This window comes from Cricetulus griseus (genome assembly GCF_003668045.3).
Source record: "Cricetulus griseus strain 17A/GY chromosome 1 unlocalized genomic scaffold, alternate assembly CriGri-PICRH-1.0 chr1_1, whole genome shotgun sequence".
Classification (NCBI taxonomy): domain Eukaryota; kingdom Metazoa; phylum Chordata; class Mammalia; order Rodentia; family Cricetidae; genus Cricetulus; species Cricetulus griseus.
This window is the reverse complement of record NW_023276807.1, coordinates 99760186-99783633: the sequence shown is the minus strand read 5'-3', so window position 1 is coordinate 99783633 and position 23448 is coordinate 99760186. Positions and strand designations below refer to the sequence as shown.

The following is a 23448-nucleotide window of genomic DNA, read 5'->3' as shown; positions in this document are numbered from 1 at the left end:
AATGCCAGGAGGGGTGAGGGAACAGGGCTCCTGTGAGTATGTGACTAGGACACCCTCAATCCCAGGATCTACAGGCGAGAGAATGCTTTCCTGAGCACCCAGGGCATGGGAGGGCAGGGAGAGGTGGGGAGGGCAGGAGAGGCAGGGGGAGGTAGGAGGGGGTAGGGGAAGGCAGGGGAGGAGGGGAGGTAGGGAGAGGGAGAGGCAAGCCCAGGGCGGCAGCTTACCCAGTGGCTCTTCTCACCAGGGTCTCCTTTGGGGCCAGGGTCTCCCTGAAAGGAGAGTCAGAGAAGATAGAAGTAAGGGGGGGCAGCGTGATAGAGAAGAATTTATAAAAACTCAAAATGATGACAGTGGTAGAGCAATTGCCCAGCATAAGTGAGGAACTGGGTTCGATCCTTGGGGGAGGGAGGTGTGCAAGGACCCCAGGGAAGAAGTGACAGGCTGGTAGAACTGAGCACAGATTTTCATAGCCTCTATCACAAAGCAGCAGAGCTTGGAAATGCCCAGTGTTTTCTCCTGAAATTGCAGAAAATCCAGGCCTAAACTAAAGAACATATGCCAGGGCTAGGGAACTAAGAACAAAACCAAAATGGATTTTCTGTATTAAAACTAAATTTCTGAAAGAATGAGGTGATGCCTGTAATCTAGTCATCTCAGAGCATTCAGCACTTCTCAAGAAAATAACAGAACAGAGTTTCTCAGACATTACCTCCATCGCTCGTCCAATAAAATAATGGAAGTCACTAGCTAGATGAGAAAACAGGAAACATGATGCACATTCAGGAGAGAACTCAGTCAACAGAAGCTAACTAGGTAGAAGTAAGTAGAAGACAAAGTATTTAAAATATCCATGGTGGGTTAAAGAGATGGCTCAGTGGTTAAGAGCACTTGTTGCTCTTACAGAGGACCTGGGTTCAGTTCTCAGTATCCACATGGTGGATCACAACCACCAACACCTCTTCTGCCTCTGCCGGCAGCAGGCATGTATGTGGTGCACAGACATACATGCAGGCAAACACTCACGAAATAAAAGACAAAAATAAATAAATAAAATGTCTGTGACAGATATTTTGGACCATCAAGAAGTTTCAGCAAACCTGAACAAGCTAGAGAGCTTTAGTGGTTCAGTTTCTGGACCCCACAGTGAAGGAGAGAGATGACCCCTGAAATCTGTCCTGTCTTCCACACATGTCCCCCCATCAAACACACATGTAACAATAGTAAATAAAATAAAATAAAAATTTTAAAGATTAAAAACATTTTTTAAAAGAATCTGCGCACATGAGTGGATACACCAATAGATGGGGTTGGATCCCCTGGAGCTGGAGTTGCAGGCAGTTGTGAGCCATCTGACATGGGTGCAGGGAACTGAACTTGGATCCTCAGGAAGAACAGTTATACACACTTAACCACTGAGCAATCTCTTCAGTTCCTAAAAAAGTGTTTAAAAGAATCAATTAAAAAAAAAAAAGAATCAACTGAGCTAGACATGGTGGTACATGCCTTTAGTACCAGCTTTAGGAAGCAAAGGCACAAGGATTGCTTGGCAGGCGTTCAAGGCCAGCCTGAGCTAGACAGCGAGTTCCAGGCCTATCTACATAGTGAGATCCTGTCTGAGGAGAAAAATAAAAACAAAACAGGGTATCAACTGGGATTGATATACTATGTGACAAGACGGAGAATGTAAGGAGACGTGTAATTTTTAAAATTTATTTTAACTTTATTTTATGTGCATTGCTGTGCAGTGTCAGATCCCCTGGAACTGGATGGAGTTACAGTGTGAGCTGCCATGTGAGGAATTGAACCTGGCTCCTTTGGAAGAGCAGCCAGTGCTCTTAACTGTTGAACCATCTCTCAGCCCCATAAAGTATTTTTAAAAAATCAAATGGAGGCTGGCGTTGGTGCCACACCCCTTTAAACCCAGCACTTGGGAGGCAGAGACAGGTGGATCTCTGAGTTTGAGGCCAGCCTGGTCTACAGAGTGAGTGCCAGGATAGGCTCCAAAGCTACATAGAGAAACCCTGTCTCAAAAAGCCCCACCCCCCAAAAAAAATCAAATGGAAATCCTGAAAACAAAATTTCATTAGATACGGGACCAGTTCAGGAGATAAAGTGCACACTTACCACTAAGTGTGCACACTTGAGTTCAACCCTCTGGACCCACAAAATAGAAGGAGAGAACCAACTATTTCAAGTTGCCCCCTGACCTATACTTGTGCCTGTGTGCCTGTGTGCGCATGTACAAAATGTGATTGGTTTTTGTTTTTGTTTTTTTTTTGGGGGGGGGGCTTTTCGAGACAGGGTTTCTCTGTGGCTTTGGAGGCTGTCCTGGAACCAGGCTGGTCTCGAACTCTCAGAGATCCGCCTGCCTCTGCCTCCCGAGCACTGGGACTAAAGGCGTGCACCACCACTGCCCGGCAAAATGTGATAACATTTTAGAAATTCATTAGACAGGACTAGCAAAAGATTGTACAAAAAATTTAACCAATTAATTTGAAGAAAAGTCAATTTAACCAAAGCACAGAGAGAAAAGGATGTTTTTAAAAACTGGGCTGGGGTGAACAGTAGGCAGGGTATGTGCTCCATAAGAGTGAGGTCCCGGCTCCAGGCCAGCACTGTGTGTAACTGCAGTTCCAGGCAAAGAAGACAGTGGGCAAAGAACATTTTCCCTTGACCCATTGTTTTTCTTCAAATCTAATTTCAAAACAAAACAAAATACTCTTCTATGTTCCAGGTGTGACACAGATCTTAGGAGTAACTGTGCCATCCTAATAACTTAAAAACCAAAATCAAACCAAACCAAAAAAGCAAAACAAAACAAAACAAAAACAAAACAAACAAAAAATAAGAAACAAAGGTGTGCTGGGGCAGCTAGCCTGAATCAGTAATTTTTATCTAAATTTTTTTTAAGCAAGTTTCCATTGTGTAGCCCAGGATGGCCTTGAGTTTGTGAGCCTCCTGCCCCGGCTTCCTAAGCTCAGGAATTATGGGTATGCACTACCTCCCAGAAGTAATTTTATCATGCCTGTTAGAAAGGTGAGCAAAGAGGCAGACTGCCCATGTCCCTGGAGAGAAAGCAAGCAAATAACAGGGCTCACCAAGCACAAGAACAGAAACCCACAGGAACCAGGGCTGGGGGACCTAACTGTAACAGGGAAGCCACTGGAGGCTCAATGGGTCCCAATCAGAGTGCTCTGTGAGTTTCCTTTCAAGAACTGCTACCCAAGTCTTCCTAGTGAACATCAGAAGAGGGGAAGGGAGAAGAGACCATTTTTAAATATGAGAATACCATCCAGCTAGTATTCTTTTTTTTTTTTTTTTTTTTTTTTTTAGTTATTTTCTTGGTTTTTCGAGACAGGGTTTCTCTGTGTAGCCCTGGCTGTCCTGGAACTCATTCTGTAGACCAGGCTGGTCCCAAACTCAGAGAGCCACCTGCCTCTGCCTTCCGAGTGCTGATATTAAAGGCATGTGCTACCACTGTCTGGCAGGAAATTTATTTTTAAGAATTATTTATTTTATATATCTGAATGTTTTGCCTACATGCAGGTCTGTGCACCAAGTGTGTGCCTGTGCCCAAAGAGGTCAGAGAGGGTGTTGGGTCCTCAGGGACTGGAGTTATAGATGGTTGTGGGCTGCCATATGGGGGCAGGGAATAAAACCTGGGTCCCCTGGAAGAACAGCCAAACTGCAGATCTATCTCTCCAGCTCCAGGAGAAACTACTCTTCCTGCGACTAATCTCTAGAGTTTCATGAAAGTCTGACTTGCCTGGGGGAAGGGGTACTCATTTCCAAGTCCTTCCAGTTTCTCAGAACACAGGGAAAAGGCCCCCACCCCAATACCTTAAAGACAGAACAGAAATCTCAAAACAACAAAAACCCGGCTCCTCCTCCTGCCCCCAGCCACTGCATTATCAAAACTTGTCTGCCAGTTCCTGGTTTGTCTGCTTGTTTGTGTGTATGAGTTTCACTCTGTAGCCCAGGCTGGCACTAAACCCTCGCTACTCTTGCCTCAGCCTCCCAAATGTTGGGTTACAAGAGCATGGCACCACGCCCAGCTTTACCACAGTTTCTTGTACTCAATACATCATGACCACCCTTCAACATAGATACAAAGCATACTGAAAACATAGTTTGAAGAGACTGAGCAAACATCAGAATAGAGTCAAATATGGCAGAAATGTTGGGACAACTTTAGAATCCATGATGCTGAGGGTTGTGACAGCTCACACCTGTAAGCCTGGTACTCAGGAGGTGGAGACAGGAATGGCAGGAGTTCAAGGCCCTCCTCAGTATGATGCCTGTTTTGGTTGTCAATTTGACTACATCTGGAATTAGCTAAAACCCAAAAACTGGCTGGGCATACCTGTGAGGCATTTTTACTTAATTAAATCATTTGAAGTGGGAAGCTGCACTTCTAATCCAGATCTTCGAGGAGGGAAGACACACCTTTAATCCAGATCCTTTGAGGAGGGAAGACCCACCTCTAATCTGGGCCACACCTTCTGCTGGCAGCCTGTGTAAGGACAAGGAAGAAGGAAGTCTCTTTGCCTGTTTGTTCTTGCTCTCACTAGCAAGTCCATTCTTCACTGTCTTTAGAGCCTACTTCTTTAGGATTCCAGAGTACATTGAAGACTGGCTGAGACATCCAGCCTGGTGGATTAAACAACTACTGGATTTTTGGACATAAACAGTCACTGTTGGATTAGTTGGACCACAGTCTAAATCCCTTTCTATACACAGGGAGTTGCATTCTATAAATTGTTACTCTAGAGAACACTGACTAATAATACACTCAGTTACATACTGAGTTCAAGACCAACCAGTGATTAAAGTCATAGAAAGTGCCAGGGGTGGTGGAACAAGCCCTTAGTTCCAGCACTCAGGAGGCAGAGGCAGGTGGATCTGTATGAGTTTGGGGCCAGCCTAGTCCAAATATTGAGTTACAGGCCAGCCAGGGATATATGAGACCCTTTATTTAAACCAAACCAAAACAACCCCTAGTCATATAAAGTATTCAATTTAAACCACAAAGGGGTAGCTCAGTTAGTAGAAGGCTTGCCTTACATGCATGAAGGGCTTCCTCTTTCTATAAGTGGCCTGAGGTGATCCAGGAAAATGGTTCCGTACTCTCCTGATCCAGAAATTCCATAAAGCCATGCTAATCAAGAGCCATCCAATCTTTATGTTCATCTTAAGGTCACTGTGAGACTGCCCAGGCCATCAAGGGTATACATAACCAATGGTCTCCATATATCTGGAAGATGTCACTTTACAGAAGTAATATGGGCCATTCCAGAGGCATTAGACAATGTGGGATGAGCCAGGACAAATAGTGGGGCTGGACACTGGGTCACTAGCTTTGGAAAGAGTGTTACATTATAGTTATACATGCTTAAAACTGCAGTCATGCTGAACTGAAGGATCAGAGAACACATCCAGGTGAACAGAGTACCAACTACTTGCTCATGGTGGGACTAACCAGTCCCCAACCCCCCAACCCACCCTGCCTTCCCACCCCACCCCCACCACACTGAGACAGATGATCCCACTGAAGAGGAAGGCATAGTTCCTTAGCAAGAAGGGAGGTTGTCCAGAAGAAAAATGTCCCAGAAGAAACTGAAGAAACAAAACTTAAGGGATGGGAATACATTCAGCATAATGTAAATGCAAATAAAAGTAAAACACAACGAAGGATGACAAGGCAGAGACGGGGCTGTGGGGACAGCTCAGTTGGTGAAGTGTCTGCCACACAAGCATAGGAGCTGAGTGTGGATGCCCAGGACCTAGCCACAAAGCCAGGTGTGTAAAAAGCTAGGTACACAGGAGTGGGCTCCTGTGATCCCAGCACTGGGGAACTGAAGGGAGGCTCAGGCAAAAGGGTGCCTGGGGGCTCAATGGCCACCCAAGCTAGCTGAGCTGGGGAGCTCCAGGTTCTGTGAGAGAGCCTGTTCCAAAGGTAGAAGAGTGACTGAGGAAGACACTGGTGCCAACCTGGGCCTCCACGCACACATGTGTACCAGCACACACACACACACACACACACACACACACACACACACACACACACACACACACGGTAGAAGACTATGTAAGAGGAAAATAGAAATAGGGTGACCAAGTAGAAAATAGTAACAAATAGGGCAGACATCAACCCAGCGCTATCAACCATCCCTTGAAGCATCAATGGTGTATGTACTGGCTAGTTTTTATGTCAACTTGACACAGGCTAGTCACTAGGAATAGAGAGCCTCAGCTGAGAAAATGTCCTTACCAGATCAGCCTGTAGCAAGTCTGCAGGGTATATTCTTAATTAGTGATTGATGTGGAAGGACCCACATCTGCTCACTATGGGCAGTGCTTAGTCCTGGGTACTATAAAACAAACAAACAAACAAAAAAAAACATTTATAGCTGGGTGGTGGCGCACACCTTAAATCCCAGCACTTGGGAGACAGAGGCAGGAGGATCTCTGTGAGTTTGAGCTAGCCTGGTCTCCAGAGTAAGTTCCAGGACAATCAGGGCTGTTACACAGGGAAAGCTTGTCTCAAAAACAAAAACAAAAAAAAACCAACGAACCTTGTAATTTAAAGACTCAAGCAGATGCTCACACTAAATAAAAAGACATGATAAAAATAAAGCTTAAGAGCCTAAATAGGAAAAAAAAAAAGGCGGGGGGGGGGGCTGAAGAGTTAGCTCAGCAGTTAAGACCACTTGTGGCTCTTCTAGAGGACTCTTAGGTTGCATTCCCAGCACCCATAGGGCGGCTCGCCACCATCCATAACTCCAGCTGCTAGGGATTCAGTGACCCCTCTGACCTCCAAAGGAACCAGGTGTGGTGCACATACATATATGCAGAAAATCCTCATACACATAAAATAAAATAAGTAAATCTAAAAAAAAAAACTTTTAAAGGATCCAATAAAGTGCTTGCTGAGTTCAGACTTCAGCACCACATAAAAAGCTGGGCATGGTGGCTTGTACCTGCAATTCTAGAACTGGAAAACAAAGACAGGAAGATCCTGAGGTTTGCTGAATAGGTGAGCTTGGGTTCAATGAGACTTTGTCTCAAAAATGAATGAATGAGTGAATGAATGAACGAATGAATGAAATGGAAGCTAATAGAAGGCACATGATACTGACCTCTGGCTTCCATACTTGTGTACACACACAATACACACAGATTAAAAATTAAAAGATGAGGGCTAAAGCCGGTGTTGGTGGCGCACGCCTTTAAATCCCAGCACTGGGGAGGCAGAGGCAGGCGGATCTCTGTGAGTTTGAGGCCAGCCTGGTCTCCAGAGTGAGTGCCAGGATAGGCTCCAAAGCTACACAGAGAAACCCTGTCACGAAAAACAAAAAACAAAAGCAACAACAAATAAAAGGTCAGGCCTGGAGAGATGGCTCAGAAGTTGAGAGTACTGGCTGCTCTTCCAGAGGTCCTGAGTTCAATTCCCAGCATCCATATGGTGGTTCACAACCATCTGTAATGAGATCTGGTGGACTCTTCGGCCTCCAAACAGAACACTGTATATAAATAAATAAAAAAATTTAAAAGATCAAAAACTAAGGAGCTGTGCTGGAGAGATGGCTCAGAAGTTAAGAGCGCTGGCTGCTTTGCAGAAAACCCAGATTCAATTCTCAGAATCCACTTAGTGGCTCACAAACACCTGTAACTCCAGTCCAGGGGATCCACTGCTCTCTTCTGACCTCCACAGGCACTAGGTGCACAGACATGCATTTAGGAGAAACATTCATGCACACAAAACAAATTAATTAAAAAAAACGAAACAACAACAAAAAAACTTGGTGGTGCAGGGCTGTAATCCCAGCTACTTGGGAACCCAAGGCATGAGGATCCTAAGTTTGTGGTTTGCCTCCATCAGAAACAGTCACATTCAGCAGGTGGCAGGACCATAAAACACATACCTTAACAATAAAAGAGAAAGCATACGAGGTACAGGCTCAGAAACTTTATAGAACCAACAAAGAAATCAATTCCAGAAAGACACTTGGAAAAGTCTAAGACATTAGGAGATTAACCAATATACTTTAAGCATTACACAGATCAAAGGAGTTGCAAGAGAAATGCAAAACTATTTTGAACTAATGGAAATAGAACTTATCAAAACTTATGCAATACAGCAAAAAGGGTGCTCATGGGGAAACCAGAACAGTGAATGTATGTATCAGAAGAGAGATTAAAATAAATAACTGAAGTTTTCTTTTTTCATCATGGGAAGTCAGAGAGAGAGCAGATGGAGTCTAAAGTAAGCAAGAGAACAGAAACAGCCAAATTAGTACAGATGATTGCATATGGGCTCACACTGCTAATCCCTGGTGGCGGCAGCACCAACAATGAAAACAACAACAACAAAATGATCAGAAGACCTAAACAGATACTGCAGCAACCACAGTGAACAAAAGCAAAAGGAACACATGAACACATGAAAGGCTGGTCCCAGTTAGTATCACCAGGGAACTATAAATTAAAATGGCAGTGAGATAAAACTACAGCAAACACCCAGGCTAGGTGATAGAACAGCCCTGTAGCCACAGTACTCAGGAAGCTGAGGCAGGAGAATCTGAATTTGAGGACATCGTGGGTCAAACCAAAATAACAGAACACCTTCCCAATGAAACAATACTGCACACCTATTAGCATGGCCAAAATATCCAACAATGACAATACCAAGAGGAGGTAAGGCTGTGGGGGTAAGGTGCAACTCTCATTCATCGCTGCGAAGAAGGTGTGACTGGAGTGACAATGGCCCCCATAGGGCCATATATTTGAATGCTAGATCACTAGTTAGTGGAACTGTTTGGGAAGGATTGGGAGGCATGGCCTTTTTTGGACTAGATGTGGTCTTGCTGGAGGAGGCATCTCACTGGGGTGGGCTTTGAGGTTTCAAAAGCCCACACCAGGCCAAGTCTCTCTCTCTGCCTGCTGCCTGTGGATCAGGATATAAAGCTCCCAGCTACTGCTCCAGCACCATGCCTGCCTGCTGCCATGTTGATAGTGGATTAACTCTCTGAAACTGTAAGCAAATCCTTAATTAAGTGCTTTTCTTTTAAGTTGTCTTGGTTATAGTCTCCTCCTCACAGCAACAGAACATAACTAAGACAGAAGGCAGTATGGTACAGCTACTTTGCAAGACATGTTGGCACTTTTCTGATCTTTATGGCAGGGTCTTGTGTATCCCATGCTGGCCTTGAAATCTGAATCTGTAGATGATCCTGAATTTTTGATCCTCCTACCTCCACCTCCTGAGTACAGGGATTATAGCTGTGCACTACCATGCCTGATTTATGTGGTGTGAGGACTGAACCCTAGAGCTCTGTTTCTTTTGGGCAAGCATTCTACCAACTGAGCTATATCCCAAGTGTCACCTTGGCAGTTTGTTAAAACTAATCTTATCTGTCATCCAGCAATTATACTCATTGGGCTTTACCCAAATGAACCAAAAACTTTTATGTCCCCACAAAACCTGCCTATGGGTTGTCATACAGCTTTATTCATAATTTCCAAACCTTGGAGACAACCATGGCATCCTTCAGTATGCAAATGGGTAAAGAAATTAATACACCCAGACAGCAACAGTTTTATTCAACACAGAAATCACAGAAAGATATGAAATATTTTAAATACATATTAAGTGAAAGAAGGCTATATAAAAAGGGCTATAGCTGGGCGTTGGTAGCGCACGCCTTTAACCCCAGCACTCGGGAGGCAGAGGTAGGCGGATCTCTGTGAGTTCGAGGCCAGCCTGGTCTACAAGAGCTAGTTCCAGGACAGCCTCCAAAGCCACAGAGAAACATTGTCTCGGAAAAAAAAAGAAAAGAAAAGAAAAAAAGAAAAGGGCTATAGACTGTAAGATTCTAATAACAGGACATTCCAGAAAAGGCAAAACTATGGACAGAATAAAAAGATCATAGGTTGTTGGCAGTTAGGTAGGAGAGAAGGATGAATAGACAATGCACAGAGAATTTCCAGAGCAATAAAACTTTATTATACTGAATGGCAGTACATGGCTGTTATGTCTCTTACATCTTTCAAACTCTCAGAATGAACAAATCCAAGAAAGAACCTAATCTCTTTTAGTGCCAGTCCACCAAGTATAGAGAGGAACTCCTGGGGGTTGTTTAGAGTGGGAGAGTGGGAGAAGGTGCACATGTGTGGGGTTAGGGTACTCTCTACACTTTCCACTGGACCTAAAACTGTTATATAACATTTGTATTAATTATATTAATTAACTCCCCAAATCCTTTAGGAAGCACAGAGGTCTTTGTGCACACAAGCATGCACTAGGGGAACCTGGAATGTTAAGCTTACAGGGTTGTTACTTCAAAGGAAAGAGCGCAAAACCTATTTTCCACCCAGAAAGCTGGAGCAGACCTGCTGTCTAGCCTGGTGACCTTTGTGAAATCTGTGTGGTCGAAAACCTTCTGGCACCAGTCCCTTTTCCAAATCCATTTTCATTAACTTGTTTTTCTTACTCAATCTATAGAACCTATCTTTATGGAAGGTATGATGTGTACTTTACAAAGAATGTCTATGTAGTCACGTCTGTAATTAGCTTCTTTGTATGTTTTGTTGTGGACACGGGATTGAGTTCATCATCAACAGAATAGTGTGTGTGTGTGTGTGTGTGTGTGTGTGTGTGTGTGTGTGTGTGTGTGTGTTTGCTTGCTTGCTTTTCGAGGCAGGCTTTCTCTGTGTAACAGCTCTGGTGGTCCTAAAACTAGCTCTGTAGACCAGGCTGGTCTCGAACTCACAGAAATCTTCCTGCCTCTACCTTCCGAGTGCTCGGATTAAAGGCATGCGCCACCATCACCTGGCAACACAATAGTTTTCACCAGGTTGTGCACTGTTTAAATACCCCTAAAATAAACAACTCAGTGTCAGACTCCCAACGTTTGAGCCAACACTGGCTACTGCTGTACTGCACTGCCTTCTTGCCTCCTGTGGCCTGTCACTCTACTGCGGGTGAGGGCTGCAGAGACACCCATACAATACCCCATATACATTGTTACTATGCCTATTTACAGATGATCAGTAGAAATGATGAATAAAAATAAACTTCACAGATCCAGGAATCTTAATGAGCCCAAAGCAGATGAGACACAAAGAATACCATACCTAGGCACATCACTGCTGTATCTATTGAAAAATAAGTCTAAAGAAAAAATATTAAAAGCCAAAGGGTAACACACACACCAGGGCGGGGAAGTGGGGGGTTCGGGAGTGGGGGGGTAGTGACAACCAATTTATCATGAGAAACTATATAAGTGAGAAGGTCATAGGGCAATTAATACATTTAAAATGGTACAAGATGATAAAGTTGCCAACATACAATTTTATATCCAGCAAAAATACTTTAAAAATCTAAGCTACAATAAAGAGTATCTTAACCAGGCATAGTAGTGCTCGCCTTTAATCTCAGCACTCAGGAGGCAGAGGCAGGTGGATCCCAAAGCCAGCCTTATATACATAGTGAGTTCCAGGACAGCCAGACATAGTGAGACCCCGTAAAGTATCTTGGTATTAATTGATTAATTTTTCAAAAAAATTCTTGTTAATGAATGTTTTGTCTGCATGTATGTATGTGCACCATTCGCATGCAGTGCCCATGGAGGCCAGAAGAAGGCACTGGGTGACTGTGAGCCACCATGAGACTCTGGGAACCAAGTCCAGTTCCTATGCAAAATCTAATAGCAGGTACTCTTAACTGCTGAGCCATCTCTCCAGTCCTGGTTCTTTGTTTGCTTGCTCTTAATTTTATTTTTATTTTATGTTCTTTGGTATTTTGCCTGCATGTGTATCTGTATGAGAGTGTCAGAAGGCCTGGAGCTAGAGTTACAGACAGATGTGAGCTGCCATGTGAATGCTGAGAATTGAACCTGGGTCCTCTGGAAGATCAGTCAGTGCTCTTAACTGCTGAGTCATCTCCCCAGCCCCCGTTTGTTTTTTACGGTGGGGTTTATAGCCTAGGCTGGCCTAGAACTTACTATATAGCCCAAGCTGGTCTTAAACTCTTGGACCTTTGGCCTCAACCTCCCATATATTAGGAATATACTTTATTATTTATTTAGTTATTCATTTTTCTCAGTGCTATGGATTGAACTCAGGGTCTCACAAATGCTAGTCAAGAGCTATAACACTGAGTAACATATTCATCCCCTAAAAACAGTTTTAGATAAACTGTTGTGAGGAGACTCAAACTATGAGAAAAGTTAAAGGATGTTCTTTAATCTAAAAAGAAACACTATCAGTAGTGTATTGGTTAGTTTTTATTGTCAACTTGAAACAAACCAGCACCTGGGTACACAGGCCCTCAGGTGAGGAATTGCCTCCATCAGATTGGCCTGTGACATGTCTGCAGGGGCACACTGGTTGCTAATTGATATAGAAGGGTCCAGCCCACTGTGGGTAGTGCCACCCCTAAGCAGGTGCTCTGGGATATATAAGAAAGTTGGCTTGAGCATATCCCAGTGAGACCAAGCCAGTAAGCAGTATTTCTCCATGCTCTCTGCTTTAGTTCCTGCCCTGAGCTCGCACCCCTTTCCTCAATGACGGAACCTGTAAGTCAAATGAACCTTCTCTTCCACAGGCTGCTTTTGGTTAGGATATGTATTGCAGCAACAGAAAGCTAACTAGCACAGACAGAAGTCTGGACCTACAGAAAAGTATAGTATTAAAAATGATATACTATCAGTAAATTTAAAAGACTATAGCCAACCCTCTCTATTCACATGGAATTAATTCTCCTGTGGGTACCAAAATCCACAGGTATTCAAATAAAAGGCTTAGTCTTTGCATGTAACCTGCAGGTATATAGAGGAGTTCATCTGACCTCTACTTTAAGAACTAATAAGAACTGAGCCTGATGGCACAGGTATGGAATCTCTGCTATTCAAGGGGCTGATGCAGGAAGATCACAAGCTCTTGGACCTGGGCTTGCATGAGCAATTTAGTCAGACTCTGTCTCAGAATGAGGGTAGAGTGGGGGCTGGAGAGGTGTCTCAGTGGCTAAGAGCACTTGCTACTCTTCCAGAGGACCCAGGTTCAGGTTTCGTACCAATGCTGGGTGGCTCACAACTGCCTGTACCTCCATCTAGGACATATGACACCCTCTTCTGGCCTTCAAGGATCCCCCAACCACCACACACCAGAGGTATACACTCATACATATATACACAAAAATAAAAATAAACATTAGTAAAAAGATGCAACTTTTTTAGTAAAGGGATTAACTCAGTAATAAGAGTGCTTGCTTAGCATGTACAAGGCTCTGGATTTGGTCCCCAGTAACCAGGAAAAAAATAATGATTTAAAAAATCTGTACATGGTCAACACGGGTTCGGTTTTTTTTTTTTTTTTTTTTTTTTTTTGTTTTTTTTTTTTGAGACAGGGTTTCTCTGTGTAGCTTTGGAGCCTATCCTGGCCCTCGCTCTGGAGACCAGGCTGACCAGCCTGGCCTCGAACTCACAGAGATCTACCTGCCTCTGCCTCCCGAGTGCTGGGATTAAAGGCATGAGCTACCAACGCCTGGCTTGTTCAGGGTTTTTTTTTTTTTTTCTTGTAATATTTTCAAACCATAGCTATAGAATGTGATATATATATATATATAATATATATATATATATATATATATAGCAGGGTTTCTCTGTGTAGCTTTGGCTGGGATTAAAGGCATATGCCGCTCCAAAGCTACACAGAGAAACCCTGTCTTGAAAAACCAAAAAAAAAAAAAAAAAAAAAAAAAAAAAAAAAAAAAAAGGCATATGCCACTACCACTGTCTTATTTTTTTCAATGACAACTAACTTTAAAGTGATGAGGATGAGGATGATATGGACCTGAGGATGTTGCTTAATGACAGATCACTTGCTAATGAAGCTGCCCAATGCCCTGGGGTCGATTCTTAGCACTCTCAAAAAAGTGTTCTGGGGCTTAGAACAAATAAAGAAGAATACCGAGCAGTGATAGCACAAGAAGAGGATGGAAACACAGCACACACTTAATACACCCACATAAGGATGTGACATACACTTATAATTGGTATAATACATGAAGCACTAGGTTAATTCATGTAGAACATGAAGGAAAAACAATGTTGTTCTTAGCAACTGTGAAAAAAAACAACAAAATAGAATTGCTAAAAAAATAAAAAAGCTATTAGTGGGTGAAACGGACCCCAAAGTACTCTGTCCTGAAGAGGACAAGTGAGGGTGCAGCTCAGAAGCAGAGCAATGACGAGCTGCAAAAGAAGACAAGAAAAGGAACAGAAAAAAGAGCAGATACACAGACACCAATTGCAGATGGTCAACTACTCTGCTGATAATTAATGCAGATGATGAAAATATCAATGAACCAAATGGCAGACTATCTGACAAATGCAAGACATGCTATTTTTAAGAGTTGCACTTTAAGTACATTGGCACAAACATACACAGACAGCAAGCATTACAGCATTTGTGTGGTTACTCTAAAGCCAGCAAAACAGAATTTGAGTATTCTAGAGATATAGGTATTAATTCCACAAAGGCAAAGGCAGCGCTGAAATCCTAGACATGTGTCTGCTTGATAACAAATAGTCAAAACACTTAAAGAAAAAATTGGCTACATTAAAGAGAGAAATGGACAAATCTGCATTCAGAGATGGAGAATGAAAGACAGAAATATAAAGTCGGGCAGCGGTGCACTCAGGAGGCAGAGGCAGGAGGATTTCTGTGAGTGAGGCTAGCCTGGTCTACAAAGCGAGTTCCATGACAGTCTCCAAAGCTATACAGAGAAACCCTGTCTCAAAAAAAAAAAAAAAAAAAAAAAGTATGGGGGAGAGATAGTCAAAGAGATAGAGGCGTGTAGAGAAAGAAATGGCTATAGAGTCACAGACAGACAGATTGAAAAGGATGGATGATGGGTCCCAGCAATGGTGAGCAATTGATGGAAGGAGCTGCTCTGAATCACACAGAGGGGTTGGGTACTTCAGGTTCAGGAGCCTGGGCTGAGGAGATCCTGGAGGGGTGGGTTTAGGAGACACTGCATCACTTACCGGCAATCCCATAAACCCTTGGGGGCCAGGTTCCCCAGGCAGCCCCTGTATAAGAGGAGGGAACAAAATTATGTTTACTGGTGAGAGCCATCATCTAGGACCCCCGGAACTCCCCAGAATTCCCCATGTGTGGTCATCAGTGTACTCACTCTCTCGCCCTTTTCTCCTGGGTGGCCAGAGGTTCCTTTGGGTCCAGAAGGGCCTGGCGATCCCTGAACAATAAGACACAGCCTCAGCCTTGTGTTGGGGTAGGTAGGACAGGGTAGACGTGAGGTGGGGATAGAGGAAATGGTGAGGGAGCCCCAGCTTGACCCAGGCTTCAACATATGCCCGGTAAACAGCAGGCAGGTCAGACTGTTAAAGAGATCTAGAGTCAGACGTGCCCACCTGATGTGCTGGCTGCAGCCCGAAGAATCCCCCCTTTCTCTGCCTCTAGGGATAATAATGCTGCTTGAGGGTGAATTGAGTTAAGAAGATTTATGGAAAGCACTTTGCATATCAAAGTACTTACTGAATGGATGGGTGAACAGATGGGTGAATGGAGTTATGCATGGGTGGTAGAGCTTGGATAATGACTTACCATGTGTCCAGGACTCCCAGGGGCACCCGTGGGGCCAGGAAGTCCAGGAGGACCTGAATAAAACGGATGTCTTCAGGAACAGAATGGACCACAAGGCTAAGTTCCCCCATCAACTGTCTCCTAGCCACAGCCAGTCCTGTTGCTTCCTACCAACCTCTACCCTTACCCAGGCCTGGACTCAACTTACCCATGGGCCCTGGGGGTCCTGGAGGGCCTGGAGGCCCAGTGGGTCCTTGGGGCCAGTGGCTGCCGGTCTCAGTGAAGGTGTTAGACAGTAATGGATCTCCTAGCAGAGAAAAGATATCGAGTGAGCAGAGCTAGGGGAGTGGGGCAGTCAGTCATCGCCTATCACCTCTGCCACACTGGCTCTGACTGCCCTATAGGACAGCTGGCAACACAAACAGGGCCACCAGCACCTGCTGCCAGATACAGAGAGGAAGGGAACTTGGGTTCTAACCCTGCCACAGTCTTGCTAGTGACATCCAGACTGGCTCTCTCCTTTGCTGAACCCGTACTATCACTTGTGGAATGAGAATAAGAGTGAAAGCTGCTTTTTACCAACTGTCTACCCTACTTCAGGTTTCTATGCTTGGAGGATCATGGGGCCCCAGGAGGTTGGCACTGTTGCCATCCGCATGATAGAAACAAGGACACTGAAGCTAGACACAAAAACAAAACAACAACAACAAAATGAAATGAGAGAATGAATAAGGAATGGTATGTAGTCATTCACCAAAGATGGAGCCAGGCAGTGGTGGCCCACTTAATCCTAGCACTTGGGTGGCAGAGGCAGGCAGATCTCTGTGAGCTCTAGGCCAGCCAGGACTACACAGAGAAACCTTGTTTCCAAAAACTTAAAAAAAAAAAAAAAAGAAAAGAAGATGCAGATGGGGTTGAAATTGCCACTGGGCACTCTGACAGCATGTGGGTAGGTCAGGCCATGCTACATGCAGGAGATGCCTGGGGTCCAGGCTGCTGCTCAGTTGTGGGAGGGGCTGGAGCCATCCTGAACAACAGGCCCAAGGCTGTGGCCTTGGGAGCTCAGAGCTTACATTTTGAGCTAAGCCTAGAGCTTCCCAGCACTCTAAGGACTGAACTGCAGCCAGCTCTGAGGCATGGGGAGGGCCTAATGCCAGTGGCTCTGAGCATGTGGGTCTGAAACCACTCCCCTTCTCCCCAGTGGAGACGTGACACATGACCTTCCTCTCTAGCCTCAGTGTCCTTCTGTGAACAGAGATTGGCAGCTGCTGCTGAGCAACAGGGTGACAAATGGGCAAGCCCAGCACACAGATGACACATGACAACTGGCAACAGGTGCCAGGGTTATGGCTACTTCAGATTCAGTTACTCTACCTCAACCCGCTGGGACTCCAGGGAGTACTTACCATGCAGGGAGATATGGGCATGGGGTGGCCCAACAGGGGCTGGAGGGCCTGGGGGCCCAGGAGGGCCTGGCGGACCTGGAGGGCCTATCTCTCCAGGGATGCCTGCAGCTCCGGTCTGGCCAGGGCGTCCTGGGGGTCCCTGGGGACCTGCAGTTAAGAATAGGGATTGGTGGGCACATGGGACAAGGAAGTCTGGGGCAGTGGGTTCAAAAGGCCCTGAAGTGCACAGGCCTGTACTCCTAGGCCATCTGTTACAGGAAGAACACAGCATTGTGCCCACTAATCCCAGTTCTGGGTTTCCTTCTATGGGGCTCCCAGACGTCCCAGTGTCCTTCACAGAACCCTGGTCAGAGGGGTCAGCCACTGATGTTTCTCCTCTGCCTAGCTATCCCCCATCCATCTTGAAGGCAAAGACTGGGCTGGTCCCATCCAGTACCCAGCTCAGGGTCTGCTAAAGGGAGTGCATGAGCCAAGTGGACCAGGCATGAACAGGCATCACTGCAGGGCTGCTGAGCAGAGGCCCAGTCAGGGGACCAGGCCTGTCCACCTTGACTATGTTAATGAAAGCATCCTCTGAGTGCCCTGGCAGGAGGGATGCCTGCAGAAGCCAGAGAGAGCCAGGCATGGGGGCACACACCTTTAATCCTACCACTTGGGAAGGTGAGAAAGGTGAGTCTCTATGAGTTCAAGTCCAGCCTGTTCTACATAGCAAGCTCCAGGCCAGCCAAAGCTGCATAGTGAGACCCTGCCTTAACAACAACCAAACAACCACAACAAAACAACCCACCGATACAATACAAAAAAAAAAAAAAAAGGGCCTAGGAGACAGCCCATGGGCACTGACCTGGTGGGCCTCTCATCCTCACTGGGCCCTGGCTGCCAGTATCTCCCTTGGGGCCAGTAGGCTCAGGCAGCTCCCACGGATCAGCTCTGTCTGCAGAGTAAAGAATGTGAACTTGGAGGTTCTGGGGTTGCATTTGACCCCCACCCCATCCTGGTTCCTCAGACACCCCCTACTATTTTGAAGTAGCTGTGTACCCCTCCCGTTCCCACTAGCTCCTAGTAAAACCTGGATTGAGCAGTTAGGCAGGGGTCAACATCCCTGCTGGGCCTGGGAGGGTAGATCCCAGATCCAATCCCTCCCTCGATTGGAACTGTTTGCTTCCTAGACTCTAGTGCTCATGAGTCTGCAGGTGCTTCCAGTCATGGCCACTGGAGAGCTAGGAAGACCAAGACCCTCCCTGTGGGGTCAGATGGGCATTTCTTCCCCCTAAACTATCACATGGGGTTATGTACCTTGCTGAACCCCTTACCCTGCAGGCCTCCATCTCCAGGGCTGCCCTGGGCAGCTGGGGAGCCCCAAAGTAGGGCAGAGTCCTCAGAGGTAGCTGGGATTGAGGACACTGTCTGCTCTGTGACACTCAGAACAGCCACCTGTGGAGGAAGACAGGGATGGGGCAGGTGCCAGGAACTCACTGGACACAGTCCAGCCTTGGCCTTCGGGGTTGGGAGGCCAAAGGAGCCAGCAGAATCCAGCTGTGAGTGGAGACCTTGGGCTAACAGGGGCCCAGAATGTCATCCTAAGTGACACAATTCATAATATGCACTATGGAACGGTCATTCCACACTGCTGCTGCCACCCAAGTTGAGCTCTGTGATCATGGGATCTGCTTCTGTTAAAAGTTTGACAGGAGTTGGAAGGAGCTGTGTGTGTGCGCACACATGCTAAAGACTGGCATACTGAAGACTGCCTCCTGAATGCCAAGCAAGTACTGTAACACTGAGATTTTGCAGGGGAAACTGGAGGGTCTGACACCCACACCCACCTTAGGGCCTAGAACAAAGAAGAAGATTCTGTAAGTATGCCAAGCTCCTGACCAAGAGTCAGCAAAAGAAAAGATGACCGCTGACAGTGGTCTGTCCTCACAGAGGATAGTTTGTAGTTATGTAACCACTCCTCCTTCCAAATTTCCCTCTAACAGTTAACACTTTATTAAACTTCCTCACGTCAGACCAGGACAAGTTCCCAGAGGAGGGAATGGCAGAGCAAGAAGACAGTGTGTATCTACACATGTCTAGAAACCCTGGGAGAAAAAGATGAGTAAAACGTGGTAGCTGCTGGGCGGTGGTGGCTCACACCTTTGACCCAGCACTCAGGAGGCAGAGGCAGGTGGGTCTCTGTGAGTTTGAAGCCAGCCTGGTCTACAGAGCTAGTTCCAGGATAGCCAGGACTCCACACACAAATCCTGTCTCAAAAAAAAAGTGGTAGTTTAGGGACAGTGACATGGTTCAGCAGGTAAAAGTTCCTACAGCCAATCCTAATAACCTAAGTTCAATTCCCGGAACCCACACATTAGAAGAAAAGAACATCCCCAAATTGTCCTTTGACCTCTACACACACACACACACACACACACACACACACACACTATGGCCCTCTCACATGCCCACCAAACACAAATAAATATAATTTTTTAAAAGGTGGCAGCTTATGGCTGTAATCCCAATTACTAAGGAGGTAGAGGCAGGAGGAGCTAGAGCTTAAGACCAGCCTGAACTACACAGCAATAGAACCATGGTGGTTCGAAAGAAAATGGTCCCCAAAGGGAGAGGCACTATTAGGAAGTGTGGCCTTGTTGGAGTAGGCGTGGTCTTATTGGAGGAAGTGTGTCACTGTGGAGGCGGGCTTTGAGGTCTCATATATGCTCAATATTCTGCCCAGTGTTTTAGACCACTTCCTGTTGCCTGTGAGTCAGGGTGTAAGAACTCTGGGCTACTGCTCCAGCACCACCTCTGTCTGCACTCTACTGTGCTCCCACCACGACGATAATGGACTAAACCTCTGAAACTGTAAGCTGCCACCTCAGTTAAATGCTTTCCTTTATAAGAGTTGCTGTGGTCGTGGTGTCTCTTCACAGCGATTGAAACCCTAATTAAGACAATACCATTTAAAAAAGAAAAAAGGAAGAGAACTGGTGGTGCAGCTGGTGATCCTAGCACCACATAAACTAGATAGACACGGCGGTGCACACCTGTAATCCTAGCACAGAGCAGGTAGGGGCAGGAGGTTATCTTCAGCTCTGTAGCCACCTTGAAGCCAGCCTGGGCTATGTGAGACCCTCTCAAAAAAGAGAGGGGGCTGGTGAGGTCCTCCCACTGAGCTTGATGACTTGAGTTTGGTTCCTGGGACCCACATACTGGGTGGAGAGAACCCCAGGCACATACAATAAGCAAATGAACTACTGAATGAACGCATGATTTAAAAAGATAGGTGGGTCCCTGAGTAGGAGGCCAGCCTGGTTTATATAGTGAGTGCTTGGCCAGTCAGGGTTACATGGTGAGATCCTGTCTTGAAGGCTGCCAGTTTTCTCTCTGGGGCACAGGCAGTTTCTGCAAATGGTTTTCTGGATTTCTGAGTTTTACTGAGTCTACATTCAGAATCTTGTTTACTGTCTCATTTTATAACTTTAACCACCCCCTTTTAAAAAATTGAGATAACCTGAGATGTGTAATGGGTATTTTCATTTTCAAACTGGAAGACGGTATGGAGGGGCAGAATAAAGGACAAAGGTGAGAGGCAGGCAGGGTCTGTCGTTGTGCTTGGGGATGTGTCTCGGCTTATCTGCCTGAAACTGGCCTCCTGGAGGGATGGCGTTCCAGGCTGTAGGGCTGAGCATCAGCTTCACAGGGAAGGCAGGCAGCTGAGGAGCAGAGGACAGAGCTGGGTGGACATCAGGCAGTGGCTGGGCCATGCCTGTGGAAAGCTCTGCCTGAGGGCAGGCATGGGGTGCAGGAAGGAGTGGGGAGCGCAGGTCTCCAAGGCCCAGGGAAAGAGGGGGGCTGCTCACCCACCTTGGCCTCCAGCACTTTCAGCCTCTCGGTCAGCTCAGACACTTTGCTGCAGTTGAGACAACCTGTGGGGAGGGAAGGCTGGGACTGAGGCTGGGGTCCTGGGTCTCCTTAGAGGAGACAGGTACCTAATGTCCCCAACCTATGGGGGAGCAGTGTGGGGCTGGGCTGCAGAGTCACCGCAGGCCTAGGTGGGTAACAGCCCTTGGGTTCCTTCTATTCCAGAGCCTTGGGAGAGGAATCTCTCTCCTAGTGCAGGCTCTGGGGCCCTGGTTCTGGTGGTCTCAGCATGCCCAACTCCAGAAGTCATAGGCAGAAAATCCTGATGTTTCCTACTGGGTAGGGTAGGGCCTGGGCATACCAACTCTGGGGACCAACAGACTAGAGCTGGGATGCTACTGGCCTCACAGGTAATGTTGTCTGGCTGTGTCACAGAGCCACAATCCAGCCTCTCTGGTATTTTTTTTTTTTTTTTTTTTAATGAAGCCTGTACAAGCTGGATGGTCTGGTCTTCACTATAGCTCTGTGTTACACAAATGCCACATAGGAGGCACCTAAGTTGGTGACATAGTCACCCACACAGCTCAGAGGTCCTAGGCGAGGTGCTGCCTACTCCTGGCTATGGCACCTTGGGCAGGCTCTGCTTGACCCTCAGTTTCCCGCTCATGAGAGCAGACTCAACAAGGTCTTCTGGGCGCTATGGGCAGCTGTGAGGTTTGAAAGCATCTAGCTGAAGCCTCAGGCTCCCCAGGACAGAGAGGAAGCTGGGGAGTTGGGCTGTAACAGCAAAAATCCAGGGGTCACAGATCTCAAGGTGGCTGACCCAATTCAGACCCCCTCTAGGAATGTCCTCTGCCTTGAGGCTGTCTGTCCAGGGATGAAGTAAAGTAGTGTTGCCCTTGATCCTCTACTGCTGGACCCAGATGACTTCCAGAGACAATTACCACACTGCCCTGGGTCCACCCCAGACTTCCTCCAGCCTAGAGGTCCCCACGAGGCTGTCCCAGGACCCACCTGAGAATGCCGTGGGCCGCGGCAGGGCCATCCGTCGCATGGTGCTGCCTGACCATGTAGGTTCCAGGAAGCCAGGGGAACCTGCAATGGAGGGACAGTGGGCTGAGTCTGCTGATCTGAGTTAGCCTTGTCCCATGAGAAAGTCCTTCCTGCTGCTGCTGCTGCTGCTGCTGCAGCCAGGATCTCTGCTCCCCTAATGCAGAGAGAAGCACAGGGAGGTGTGGTAACTTCCCTGGGTCACACAGCAATAAGGAAGCAGGGCTAAACAAGGCTGACTGTTTGATGGGCTGGCTTGAAAGGGGCCAGTCATCTGTGGGGCCACACAGAAGCTGAAGGCTTTCCCCAATGACCCAAGCTAATGACAGGGCTAAGAGTATAGAGCTAGCAGACAAGCTCAGCTCCCAGTTCGTCTACTTACTGATCTGTGTGATCCGACCCCCACCCCCCTACTCTCCCATCTGTAAAACGCAACAGTAAGGCCTCTGTTCTTGTTTGGCAAGGCCAGGAGAGGGTGATGTGTGCAAAGGGTCTACTGTACACACACAGGGTTCAGGTACACAGTAGATGCTCAATAAATGACTGAGTGGTTGCTGCACTTGCTCTCCTTAGTAAGAAAAGACCAACATAATATGCTTAAGTGAAAGCCGGGGAGAGGCTGGCTGCCATTCCAGGAATCTACCCACTCCACACCCAGGAGGGTTCTGCAGCCTGGCTGGTCTGGTTTCATAGGCCTGGTTTTCCACACAGCTGGAGGGACCAGCTGGCCAAGCCAAGGGCAGAAGGCACAGCTGGAGGGGCTCTCCAGCCAACAGTGGTAACTGCCCTCCTCAGCCCCCTGAGCCTGCCTTTTAAGGCCATGAAGTGTCATCCTGGGGGGAGACAAGACCCAAATAAGGCACCAGCCTGGCTGCTTGGACATGGGCTGTGGGTTGAGGCAGGCAGTGAGAGGCGCCGGCAATCCAAACCAGACGGGTCTCTCTGGCCAGCCCCCAGTAGGGAGGCTGCCTGGCTCTGCTCCGGGTTCCAATGTGCACATGGGAGTTTTTCTCAGTCTGTGCAACTTTCTTAAGAGTTCCAGGGACCTGCAACTTGCTCAGGTACAGGGGGTAAGAGCCTCCTGCAGGCTACAGGAGTGGGGCTTTGTAGTCCAGGATAGTGGCAAAGATGGGGGTGCTTGAAGAGAGTAGATTCCATTGTGAAGCAGGCCTTGTGCCCAGTGTGTTGCATGGTTCAGCATAGTTCTAAAAGAGGCAGCCACAGCAGCTAACACACACACACACACACACACACACACACACACACACACACGAACACGCCATTCCTGCACATCCCAAGCACCCCCACACATGTCTTGTTTTGGTTTTACCAATGCAAACTGGGACCATACGGTTCTAACAGATGGTGAAACAGGCACCCTCCTCTGGTCCCAAGAATAGCTAAGTGGATGGATGAACAGACCCCTCCATGCTTTTCTCCTGGAGAAACTAAGGCAGAGGGATGCAGTAACTTACTCATGGTCCTCTCTGTTCTTCAGAGAGGACCCAAGCAGGGCTGACTACAGGCTGGG

The 23448-nt window shown here is 46.8% G+C and overlaps 1 protein-coding gene across 4 annotated transcripts in view; it reads right to left on the bottom strand.

The window, feature by feature from the left end:
* Window positions 1–23448, bottom strand: part of Emid1 (EMI domain containing 1) — a 48838-nt gene that overhangs the window by 9272 nt on the left and 16118 nt on the right. For 3 of the 4 annotated variants that reach the window (XM_027387366.2, XM_027387365.2, XM_035453265.1), the window contains exons 4-13: window positions 21882–21962; window positions 20871–20932; window positions 18332–18452; window positions 17863–17952; window positions 17019–17165; window positions 15821–15919; window positions 15634–15686; window positions 15203–15265; window positions 15054–15098; window positions 228–272 (exon numbers count right to left, since the gene is read on the bottom strand). In XM_027387366.2, coding sequence (XP_027243167.1) covers window positions 228–272; window positions 15054–15098; window positions 15203–15265; window positions 15634–15686; window positions 15821–15919; window positions 17019–17165; window positions 17863–17952; window positions 18332–18452; window positions 20871–20932; window positions 21882–21962 — 806 coding nt within the window. The remainder of the gene's footprint in view (window positions 1–227; window positions 273–15053; window positions 15099–15202; window positions 15266–15633; window positions 15687–15820; window positions 15920–17018; window positions 17166–17862; window positions 17953–18331; window positions 18453–20870; window positions 20933–21881; window positions 21963–23448) is intronic. The other variant, XM_035453266.1, reaches the window with a different exon arrangement.